Here is a 12769-nt window from a genome sequence, read left to right as displayed (position 1 = left end):
GAAGACCTTGCTACCTTTACAGACTTGGGATGGATGCCGAAACAGCAAGCATTTCCAATGGCTTATCTTTGAGAGGCTAATATGCTAAGCGTTACTTATACAAAAAGCAAGCTGCATATGCTGGCAGCAATAGTCCAATTAACTCGGTTTAGAAGCCTCTTTCCAGTTCTCATCCATCTCTCAGATAAGGGAATAACTGACCTACCATGAATAACAGCCTCCCCTCTCCCAACTCGTTAAATGAAAACTAAGGCTTCAAAGCAAGCAGAGAAGCATATATGATCTCATTTTACAGCTTGCACCAATTAGCCCCAGGGTTATCTTGACGACCAAAAAGGCATTTACACGCGTTCCAGGGCATTTTCACCATTTGGTTAGTCAGCGGTTAAGAGAAGTCTCTCTTTGCATATGCTGTGAGAGCCTTATTTTCCACATCCTGTTCCTCCACCAGCTACACAAACCTTCCTCATCCTGATGTTTGGGAAGAGTAATTGTTGGGCTATGTCCTGACAATGTCAGAGCAGAGGAGGGGAATCTGAATTTCAGGGTCAACACAGTTGCTCGCTGCAATCTTTCACCAGGATGAAGAAAACCATTCATTCCTTCCAAATAGTGGAATACTGTCTGTGACTTGCTTGGCGGTTGCAGAAACATTGCATGAACAGGAGTTGGCAAAGGGGGAGAATTATTTAAGGGAACTTTGGGGGCGTTGCTTCCTCCCACTTTTAGCCTTTGAAAGTAAACAAAGCAACCACACGATGGCACCAAAACCACTGATTCAGGGAAGGGAAGGCCCGAAAGGAGCATCTGAAGAGGAAATGGGCTGTGCATGGCACTGTCATCTGTTTACCCTGACCTGGGTTGTGTAAATGCCAGGGGTTAGGAATGCCAGTGGGGAAATGAAGAGAACATTCCTTTTTTAAATTTCCAAAGGCAGCAGGGGACAAGAAGCATCCACAGTTTCTTTTCCTAGTCCTGCTGGGTCAGGCATCCCTTGCCTGCCTGCCTGCCCGCCTGCTGTGCAGCATACGTACTGCTTGTTACAACAGGTGGTGAGGAAGAAAGAGTGGATGGAGGCCGTGGAGCAAAATGCTATGTAGAATATAGCATTTTGTTAAGGTTATTTTTGCAGTGGTTTACATGAAACAGACAAAAAAAAAACCATTATAAAATATAATAGACAAAAAGTACTAAAACAGAACAAAACCGCTAGCAAAATAAGATCCAGGTTTAAAACCAAAAAAGGGATAGTATGGGAAACAGCCTTATTAGAAAAATTAATAAACTGAAACTGACATGGGGACAAATGGAAGAAGACGCCTTCACCCTGGTATGACTCCCCTTTATCACATACACAGCCCAACAGGACGACAAGAATCCACCAACAGCATATGACTCAGTATGGCTAACCTAATTAAAAAATACCCACCCACCCCACTCACACATGAAAACAAAGTTCACCACAGCCAATCACAAACAACCACACCCTAGGCCAACCCCAATCTCTCTCACCACCAAAGAAAAACAAGCGAATAGGAAAGAGAACCCGCACAACCGACGCTGACATAAAACCCCACACATACGGTACATTAAGGAGAATAGAAGTGTTGCCATCCGACCCAACCCCATTCACCATGCCCCCCTCCACCTCTTCCCCCCCTTTTTCTTCCTAATGTAACACTAATGTCTCAACAAATGAAATGGATCTGTAGAAAATGTAACTTGAAAAAAGAGACATTGCACATACTTTTGTAAACCAAGAAATCTTTAATAAAAAATACGTTTAAAAAAACCCCCAAAAAGGAGAGGAACAGCAGTACAGAAGCTCTTCAAAGAAGGTAAGATTAAAAATTAAAAGATCATCTGGGACAGGAAAGACTGCAATCCCAGTGCCAGGCAAACCTGTCTGAAGAGGGCACCCTACAGCCACAGAGGCTTTCTCTGATAGCCACCTGCCAAACTTTGGTTGACACTGTACTGGCTGCAAACCATTCTATAATATTTCCCTCATCTCAGCCTCCACTCTTGTGCTGGGGGAATTTTGGGGTTCAAGCCCAGCCAGTTGAATCCAGATACCAATTGGCTGTGGGAGTTGCCAGAAGGAGATGTACAAGATGCCATACAACCATCTTAGGGACTCCATTCTGGATTTGTGTAGAGTTTACTCCTTGGTCATTTCTTTTCCTGAAGATATCCTACAAAGCAGTGGAGGTTTAGGATCAGAGTTTTATTTTTCCTAGATGGGCTGCCTACTCAGATTGACAAGCCCCACCAGCATGTGCAAAAACTGCCTTCTTGACCACTGGACCCACTATTGGTCTCAGTTCACTGGAGCCCATCTTTGCAGGCAGGGGAAATCCCTAACTCTCTGAGCGTTTGAGACCCATTGATTACCCTCACCTGGTTTAGCCGGCTAGTCGAAGCAGTTCCTGGGGTGTGGCTGCTGTCGCATGCTGACAGCTTCTAGGAGTCACAGGAGAGAGTGGAGTGCAGGATAGGGACCAAAAGGTGGACAAACTACCCCACAAGGAGCACAACGTGTCCCTCCCAAGAGTTACTACCCCTTAAAGCCCTATATACCCTACAGAAGATTACACACATGGCAAAAGTGGGATTTTTGCATACGCAGCCTTGTGACAGCAAGGTTGTAAAACAGAATCTTCAAGAATGTAAAACAAGATCTTCTGTTCTTCGTCTTTTCCGCTCCCTCCTGTTTATTCAACAGACTTCCTTAGCAAGCAATCCTTGAGATGACAGCTGGAGCCTCAGTGTTCCTTGTCAAGGATCCCAGTCCTTGCCTTATTCACACACAGGCTATACATTCCAGACTCTCTTCTCTCACAGACTTTGTGTTTCAGCTTAACTCTGGGGCCTTTGGTCCCTCCTTCCTTGCTAGCAAAACCACACCTACACACACACACACTTTCTCATTTTTAATTCCTTTATCATTTTGTTCTTCCACACTGGGAAGAATAGCTGTCTGGGAGATTTGGACAGCAAACCAAATGCTTCAAGCCAGGCATAGGCAAACTAATCCCTCCAGATGTTTTGAGACCACAACTCCCATCATCCCTAGCTAACAGGACCAGCAGTCAGGGATGATGGAAATTATAGTCCCCAAACATCTGGAGGCCGAGTTTGCCTGTGCCTGCTTCAAGCTGTAGTTACCGGTACTTTCTCATAGTCATATGTGCCCTGAACAGCCAGTGAGTTAAGGCGAGAGCTGCCAGGCAACTTCGTTTTCCAGGCACTCAGGGCTGACAAAAAAACAACCCCAAGCATCATTTGAGGAACAACGGGCTGGGACAGTAGCTCAGAAGCAGAGCAGGTGCTTTGCTGCTGTGAGCCACTGCTGTGAGCCACTGCCAGTCAGTGTAGACAACACTGAGCTGGATGGACAACTATTCTGAATGGGTATATCTCAGCTTCCTATGTCGTAACTATACAAACTGAAGTCGTGCTTTTCTTCTGAGATAATACAAGCCTTGGGATCAGAGCTGTCTTTCCCATTGGTCTTAATGGTTTGTTGCGCCAGAGTGCTGGCCTCTCAGGGGCGCCCCAGCGAGTGGGGGAGCTGTGCGGCTTTGCTGGCGGCCTCCCCTTTCCCTGCACGCCCGCCAGCTGCGCCCCACTAACTATATGGCTGGGGGGCATGCAGCTTCCTTCCCAAGCTTCTGCATCTGCTAAAGACAGCCCTGCTCCCAGTCGTTGTCCTCCTCCTGCTTCCTGGAGAAAGGAGGCCCTTTCTGGGCTGCCTTCTTGGGTGCCCCGACACCGGAGAGCATGTCCGCTAGCATGTTTTCCTGCTTGATTGCCGCCACCACGCCAGGGATCGGGACTGTGGAGGAGGCAGAGGACATTTTCCACCGCCCCCTCCTGTGGTCTAAACCACTGAGCCTCTTGGGCTTGCCGACTGGAAGGTCAGCGGTTCAAATCCCCGTGACAGGGTGAGCTCCCTAACCCTAACCCTGTCAGTAGATTTTTTTTCCCTATTAGATGCAAGGATTTCACATTTTGAGGAAAGTGAGGAGAAGGAACAGGGAGAATGCAGGAGAAGCAGCACGAAAGGCTGCAATCTTACACCTGCTTACTTGGGAGTAAGTCCAGTGGTTCCACCCCTTAAAAAAGTTTGACAACTCTGGGAAACAGGGGGACGGGATGGGTGGAGGGATCTTTGCACCACGGCGCTGGATATGCTGAAGATGGCCCTGCTTGGGATGCCCTACATCCGAGAGCATTGCAGTGCTGGAGTGTGTTTGTAAGAGTTCAGGCCAAACAGTGCAGACCTGGCACCTGCAAAACATTACCAAAAGGGTAGATAGTGGAAACAGTGTACTAAGATGGGGTGCTTCTTTCTTACCCAGCAGGAAAGGGCTCACAGATTGGAAATGCAGCCTCATCAGGATGGTTAAAGATGCACCTACAACCTCCAGGAAGAGACGCAGCCTCTTAACTCAGGGGAATAGCGATGAAGCTTTTCAAATCATGGTGAAAACTGAAGCAAAGGGGGGGTCTTCATTTCAATTGAGTTAATCCAAAGCACTTGTCTCTGGCTCCACATATAATTGGTTCTGAATCCACACACCACCGACATGTGTCCCTCAACGAATTGCCCCTAGCGGAATGTGGCCCTCAACAGAAAGAAAGAAAAGTTGCTTGCTCCTGCTGTTCAAGATTGTGCTGATTCAGCAAATTATTATTGTAAATCTACAAGGCGTAATGTCTCTCCCTGCCCCTCCACATCAACCCTATGTGATTTGTTCAGGTGAAAGATAATGATTTGACCAAGGCCACCCAGTGAGCTCAATTGCTGAGGAGAGTTTTGCAAGGTGTCCATCTGTGACTTGACCTGATCTATGTTACCAGGTCACATAGGTGGAGTTTGAAATGGTTCTGTTTGTCTTTCTGGAGTTGTTCTGAAGGTGTTTAGAGGCTCCTTAAAGTTGGGGCCTCAATATACTTTCCAACCTCATTTAAAAGACCAAACAGCAAATAATGTGCCTCATTTCTGCACTTGATGTATTGCCTGCATCTCTTTCTCTCACCCACCTGGTATCGTGTTAACGCACAAGGCATGCGAAGAAAAAAACCTAAATATTGGCAAAGGAGGAGCTTCTGTTCAAACACATTCAAGAAATCCCAAACCAACACAGATGTATAAAAAGACTGTAAGCTTCATGTCAGCATGTGGGAATGTTTAAGGAGGGAGAGAAACGAGGCTTTCTGCCCTGTAATTAGTCTGGCTGAGAATCAAGACCTGTCTTTTTAAAAAAACAAAAAAACAAAACCACTCATAGCCCCTAATCATCAGAAAACCACATTGGCTGGGTGGGTCAGTGGAAGGGAACCCTCTCCCCCAAACTTGTTCTTTCCCCCTTTTATAGTTGGCTTGAGGGATGCAGGTTTCATTTCACACTTAGACATCAATTCTATGCATGTACATGTAAGAATGACCCACTGAGGGGGAACATCTGTGGGACTGGGGATCTTAGAGGTTCAGGAAAGTACTGGACTGAAGATGAGAACAATTCTATTTAAAGGGGACTCTGCAATCCAGGGCAGAGGCCTTCTATGTAATCAGCACAGTTCCCCATGTCGAAGGGCCTGAGAGATACCTGTGTTGGGTACAACCCCACCAAAGTAAGGGACTTCTTTTGAATCCCATTGATTTTAGTGGGAGAGGATTAAGCGCGAAGGAATCCATTCGGTATTACCGTTTCTTCAGTAGACCCAGCTAAACTGGTCACGGCTTAGGTGGTAGTCCTATATACCCTAACTGGGAATAATGGGACTTACTTTTGAGCAAACATGCACAGGGATCACACTATAAGTCCCACTTAAACCAATGTGACTAACCTTAGTCCCATTACTTTCGATGGGACTAAATTTAGCTAGAGTGTGGCCACTGTCCTCAAAATAAGAGCAGGCCTTGCCAAAAGTCTTGAAGGTGTTACAAAGACCTGCAAACAGCTTTGTTTTCATTCTCAGAGTTGCACCTCAATTTTATGCATGTTTACTCAGAAGTAAGTTGCACAGTGTTCAATGGGTCTTATTTATTATCTCATAAATAAATCCTAGAGCAGCTCACATAGAAGTATACAATAAAATATCAGATGACACACAACTAAAATGAAAAGCAGCAAGAAAATATTTATGATAAACTAAATCAAACTGTTCACATCTCACAAGGGCCCAAAGGATTATGGGGGGAAGGTGCTGCTTAAGCAAACTGTGAAACTGAAGTAGAGAAGACACCTGACACGCGTCCAGAAGGAGGGTGCCACAACTAAGAAGGCTCTTACATGGGTCACCGCCACCCCAGACTCTTGCCTAGGTGTTGGGCCACAAAGAGGAACCCTTCTAGAGATCTTAACTGTCAGTTTGGCACATACTAGAAGAGATGCTCCATCAGGTACTTGGGTCCCAGTTTTTCAGAGCCTTGTAAACCAATGCAATGCTTTGTAGTAAGATTGGAAATGAATAGGCAGCCAGTGCAGTTCATGGAGACTGACTTGACACCCTCCTCCCTAATCGAGCAGCAGAATTCTGCACCACCACAACCTCCAAAGTATCTTCAAGAAAAGCCCCATTTAGAGTGCAGTACAGTAATCTAGCTGGGAGGTAAGGTTACCATCACGTGGATCTTTGTGGCAAAGCTAGCCCAGTCCAGGAACTGATATAGCTGGAACTGGAAATAGGGACTCCTAGCCACCTGGTCCTCCAGGGACAAAGCTGGATTCAGGAGCATCCCCAAGCGATGAACCTGCTCCTTCAGACGGAATGCAACTTCATTCAGAACAGGCCAACTCCCCATTTCCTAGACACGGGAACTAATGGGAACTTTACCAGTATGTATGCACAGGATTTCATCCTTAAAAGGGGGCTGAACTTCACTAACTAGTAGAAGCAAGTCCTGCACAAACCAAAAAAATATTATAACCAATCTGAAAATCGGGAATAAGTGCTCCAATTAAAGGTAAAAAAAGTGCTTCAGCAGGAATTCTGCCCACTGAAAGATGTGTGTCTGTGCACTACCCAATTAGCTTTCTGTTTCACTCAGTCAAGATGCTAATGAAAGAGTTCTATTAGTGGATGGCACATCCCATTGGTTTTCCAAAGCCACAGGCTGCAATATATAGCTGATAATAACAACACTGTTATTGTCCCAGGGCTTTCAGCAGTGCTGGCAAATTCATGCCACCATCAAGCAAAAGCATGCTGAAAACATGGGAGTGCAATGTTAAAGCAAGGCCACAAAGCAGCTAGCCACAAAGGCTTCAAAGTGCAGAACTTCACTGCTATTATCCTGGATTGAAATAACCTTGTTCTGTGGGAAACCTGCCACCCTGGCAGGCGAAAGAGATAATGGCCAGGACAGACGACCGGAGTGTGACCAAAGATGAAAGCTGCTTTTTTATGCTAGGGAACTATTTTAGAACAAACAGCAGTACATGAACACTTGACATGAGGAGAGAGAGGCAAAACTCTTAAATTACAGTTTTGCACTACACTGCAGTCCCTGTTCTTAAACGTAGCCAGGAATATAATGACAGGTCAGCCTTGGAGGAATGTGATCCAGGGGTTGTGAACCAATAGCCATTTAGCAGAACATCTTCCGAGAAATACAAAATGGCCAAGCAAGGCAGAAATATCCTGGCATGTGATGCTTTGGTTATTTTGTACCTATATATCAATAGTAGGTCAGGAATGCAGATATATACAGACACCTTTGTGATTATTTAATTGCATTAATCTTTACTTTTTCAGATGAGTTTTCGCACTGCTGTTACCCTGTATTTCATGTAAACCGAGAAAGATAATACGTGAATGTGTGAGACTGCTGGCATCCGTCCCTGCTTGGTAAATTACTACAAGTCATTTCCTCGAAGGCCATGTTTGTGCCACTGCAATTGCTTCATTGTGAAAGTAGGTGCATTTATTTATCAGGGACTCTGATCAGTAAGAATAGCAAGGTGTGAGACGGTTGCCTGACAGCACATGCAAACAGCAAAGGAACGATTATATGCAAGTGTTTGCACTTTGCTATTGGGATCCAGGTCTGAGTATTAGCAGCAAACCGGTCCAAACCGACTTACAGAAATATGTGCAGATGTTGCATTTATGCCTTTACTGGTGGGGGTACTTTTTCAGCTTGAGGGCCGCATTCCTTTCCAGAGGCCACACGCCAGTGTTGGACAGGGCCAGAGGCAAATGTGGGCAGAGCAAGGAACACAAATTTTCTTTCTGTACGGGGGGGGGGGGTGTTTTAGTTTCCACAGGCATCTGCACGCCTCTCTCAGTCATTTGTCCAGAGAAGCAAGAAGCACTATCAGAGAACAAGGACAAAGTCTAGCCAGAAAGGGACACTCTGGCTAGGAGCCAGAACCAGTGAGGATGAATAGAGCCTGGGGAGAGCTTTGAGCCCTAAAGGGCCACCTTCAGCCCATAGACTTAAGGTTCCCCAACTCGGCATTCAAAATGAAAGCCAAACTGAGAGGTCATGAGCACCTCATTACATGAGGGTGAATGCTCACAGGTTTGGACTTGCACCAGTTTTGGGCTTTCTACCAATAAAGCTGGCCAGATGTAAAGCTATCTGAACCAGCACAGACCATGTCTGAATGTTTTCAAATGGTTTGGGGTGATTCTTCAAAGACATGCCCATCTAAAACAAGCTATCTCTAGAGAAGTGAGACTCTTGGTCCATGATGCATTATGCAACGTTATCTTGACCTCACTTTTAAATATAGATTTAAGTAGAAAGCCCATGCACAGTGGGGAGGAAGCCCCACTGACCATAGGAGGGGACATGCGTATGATTGCACTGTGAGGATACTTGAAGCTTCTGCCAAACTCCTTTCTGTCACTGTCTCCTGTGCCCTCTTCTCACCTTGGCCAAGTCAATTGGCACGTGTCTGTTCCATAAAATCTCATGCTTACATGTTTGTTTTGTGGCTGCAGCCTTCAAGGATGTAGATATGGAGGAGTGTTTGCATAAATGAAGGGCCATTCCAAAAAGTTGCCCACAGGCATTGTGCTTCTGGACCTGAGTGAACCCACCAAAGCCTTGTGTTTGTGTTAATATTAAAATGGGTGTCCAGCTCATATTGATGTGAAATACAGGTTGAAAACCCAGGTGACACAACCCATTTTGTTTTTATTAATACAGACTTGCACAACAGAATGGTAACTTGTAAAATTATTTAATTACGGTACTTAAATAGTAACAAGATAGACTGGAGTCAGGGAAGAAGAAAATGCAGCTTTAAAAAGAATGTTCAAAGGTTTGTACCTAAGGAAACATAAAAAGGTTCTAGGGTAATTATTATCCACCTGATTTGTTAATACAAGATAAAAGATGGTGACTTTAGGATCCTTCCTAATAGATTAAATATGTCTCTGTAGATAAGCCACCACATGTCTGAACATATACCAATCAGCAGTCACCATGGAAATTAATTATTTAATAACAGATTGAATAGCTGTGATCATGCCAATAAAGAATAAAGATCACATTTTTTGTACAATTTAACACACATGCCTCAACATACGTTCACTAATATTCGTACAAACCTCTTGCAGATAGAAACTACACTGAAAACACACAAACTAGCAAAAATAAAAGACAAATAGTATGCATGGTGTAAATATAGTATGCAATTTACATAAGTATATTTAATAGTTTTATCAGTATATCTTGGGCTATCTGCTTTCTGTATGGTTGTTGCATGTTTGTCAAGTGTGTGAAAGCCCAGCAGAGAGGAAGATGAGAGACAGAGAGAACAAACACTGTGATGGGCAGCTCAGCCGTGAGTTTATGAAGAACACCAAGGATTAATTTCTTCGTCTGCTGCAACCCCAAAGGGTGACCTGGGAGATGAGTTCCAAGGTACATTAATGCATCAGTATAATGCACCAGATGACCTGAATTACAGCTAGCAGATGTTTTGTAGTGCATAGTGGTTGAGTTACACCAGTTGACAGTTTCAGTAAAGAGCCATATTCATGGTCAATAATACATTCGCAGGAATGCTCGAGACCCTCGGCTCACTTCTTGTCATCATCGTTAGGAAAGAGTCTGTAAGCCAAAAAGTCCATGGACTCCTGAGCCAGCTTGGAGAGGTGGAGGACGCCCGTGATCACCAGAGCAATGAGCATGAGCGGCAGCACCACGTTCCACACTGTGGCAAGGACATTGTAGCACCTGGCTTTGGAGCCGTAGCGATGGGCAGCTTCCAGGTCACCGGACACCTTCTGATCCCGTGCCTTCCAGAAAGAAGAAGGAAAAGGCACAGAGCATTAGTAAGGCTACACAGAAAGAAAGCGATGGGGAAGGGAAACCCCCTGTGTAGAGCAGAACAAGACAACTGAGAAGGACCAACACCCAAAACTGGAGTCACAAGGTTAGGAGCAACTATGTCAAGACAGCTACGTATATCTGGGAGCTGGATTTGGTCAGTCTCTTTGGTCTACACAGTGCCTGTGGTATTGGGGTCAATCCTCATTCTATTCCCCTGAAGTTCACAAAGCAAATTGGGTGGGTAATGGTTGGCACGCGTGACACCATCCAGATGTAGGAATGGTTTACAGAAACCCACACAAGCTGGCATTGCCTTATAGTGAGCATTGTTCCTGTGTTCCATACACATCCGTTTAGTGCTAGAAGTCCCAAAGTGGCAGCATAAGATGCTCCATGCGCTTATAGGCCAGTGAGTGCTCAGTAGGCCAGTGGATGCACAAGCTGGAGCTTTCACAGGGACAGAAGTATGGCACATCCTCGTTCCAGCTCTCTAGAACCAGTGACCTATTTCATTTCTGCTATTCACTACATTATGTTGATTCCCAACCCACACCCATCTCTCCAGCCTGGCTTTCCAAACTCCTTTTCCAGGTCTAGAGAGATCCTGGTTGCTGTTTCTTTCCTGTTATGTTAAATGCCAACCTAATTCTTTGTAAGTTATTTTGGGTTGCCCTGGGCAAGACAAAATGACTAACAAATTTAATAAATACATAAATATTTTTTTTACAATCATTACATCAGTCACAAACCAAAGAAAGTATACAGTAGCTTTCTTATCTCTGGATAAATCACTGACTTACCAGTAGTTCCGCATGCAGGAATGTGTTGAAATATTGGTTACAGTGCCTTTACAATAGCCTGTCCCAACTCTTAATTCCATTTCCTCTCTGCAGACTATTAATTACACAATTTAATGAACTATCAACAAATCAGCCCGAGCCAGTGGGAATGGAAGGGACGGCATGACACACCACAAATCGATCCTATACATTTTATTGTACCCTTGCCCCTGTGCGTCCTTTACAATCTTTGCTTCACTTCAGGATAGCTAACTTCTTTCTTTCTTTATTTTGCTAGTGCTGCTCCTGCACCTTTAAATAACAGCCTAGTTCACAATATGCAGTAGCTAAGACTTTCTCCCCATTAATCTCCATACCAGGAAACATTTCCTTTGAAAGATTTTTGGGTGTCACAGCTCTTAAAAGACATAGTATTCTCCTGAACAATACAATATTACAAACAATAAGCTATAAAGACTGGTGTACATAGAGGTGGGGAGAATTTGGTTCCTTCCCAAATTTATTTTCTGCAGCTGCATACTGGGAAATGTCATCTGCATAAAAATGAACTGTTTGAAGCATGTGCTCTATCAGGTATAACATTTAGTAGCCATCGAGAGATTCCTGAAGTCACATTTCTGCACCAAGTATAAATTTTTGTCTCTGTTATCCTGTATTTTGCTCTTTAAACTTTCATGAAAACCACAGTTATCTAGGAATTCAACTCTCCTTCCAGTAGTTTCATACATGACCAGGTTATGGTGCAGTGAGTTTGTGGTATTTCCTCGATTACTAGATATTTCTACTTCAATTTCTACTTCTGTTTCCTTTGCCTTTTTAAAAGTGCTTCATAATCCAGAGAACAGAGAGAAATGGGAAAATTATAATACCGGACCCACTTGAAATGCATGCTACAATCCCCTGGGGAAAGCAGCGTTTTAAAACTTAAATTCAGGGTTGCAATCTGGTCTGTTGTTTTTAGAAGAGGAACTATGGAATGGAATTGCTGTGTGAAACAGTAAGAGACAGGCTCTGGAGTTTCACAGCACTCTTCATCATTATGCCTAGATACGTCCACTACCCCAAGATAGACTGAAATGCTTTCCTCCTTATCTCTAAGGTTCCATAGCAGATTCTGTGTAACTGATGCCACCAAATACCACAACTACTCTCTGGGAATTGCTCTCAATCAGAATTCTCTGGAGGGGCCATTCCAGGCAAATATGTAGCCCCAGTGCAGGGCCCAAGGGAACCAGTGGAGAATCTTCCTACCTTGACAGAATAAGCAAGGGCGACAAAGCCAAGGCAACACAGGTTCATGTAGATGGTGTTGAATACGGACCAAATCATATAGTCGCGGGGGACCACCGGAGGCTTGACAGTGATGACCGTTGGAGAAGGTTCCTGCTTACGGGAAGACATGGGCAGGTAGTCTTCACGGGGATAAGAAGTGTCCATGGCTCCAGCTGGAGGAATCACACACCGTTTCCTTGGAGGAATCACACTCTTTCCTAGCAGTGGCAGCCTGTGAGCGTGTGAGCGGGGGAAGGTAGTGACAGCCGTTTATATAGTGCCCAGCCAAGGCACAGATTCATCTCCATCTATATATAAAACAGGGAAATTGCAGCTCTGGTTTGACTGTGGTTATCAGAAATGCTTTGCCAGGACTGAGAGAACTGTTTGGTTTCCA

General features: G+C 44.6%; 1 protein-coding gene across 1 annotated transcript; it reads right to left on the bottom strand.

The window, feature by feature from the left end:
- Positions 1-9137: 9137 nt before the first annotated feature.
- Positions 9138-12769, bottom strand: LOC114585127 (interferon-induced transmembrane protein 5-like). Its single transcript, XM_028707451.2, has 2 exons — positions 12352-12769; positions 9138-10266 (listed from the first exon to the last, which is right to left on the bottom strand). The coding sequence occupies exons 1-2, from the start codon at positions 12535-12537 to the stop codon at positions 10048-10050; spliced, it is 405 nt and encodes a 134-aa protein (XP_028563284.1). The 5' UTR covers positions 12538-12769; the 3' UTR covers positions 9138-10047.

This window comes from Podarcis muralis, chromosome 1, assembly GCF_964188315.1.
Source record: "Podarcis muralis chromosome 1, rPodMur119.hap1.1, whole genome shotgun sequence".
NCBI classification, from domain to species: Eukaryota; Metazoa; Chordata; class Lepidosauria; order Squamata; family Lacertidae; genus Podarcis; species Podarcis muralis.
Note: the sequence above shows the minus strand (reverse complement) of the source record. Positions and strands in the feature narration are given on the sequence as shown.

What these genes read in the sequence shown, in the direction of transcription:
- LOC114585127 (XM_028707451.2), bottom strand. Translation starts at nt 12,537, where the DNA reads ATGGACACTTCTTATCCCCGTGAAGACTACCTGCCCATGTCTTCCCGT. An exon ending in CCCTTGCTTATTCTGTCAAG is followed by an intron (nt 10,267 to 12,351) that starts GTAGGAAGATTC and finishes TCTTTCTGGAAG; the next exon opens with GCACGGGATCAGAAGGTGTC.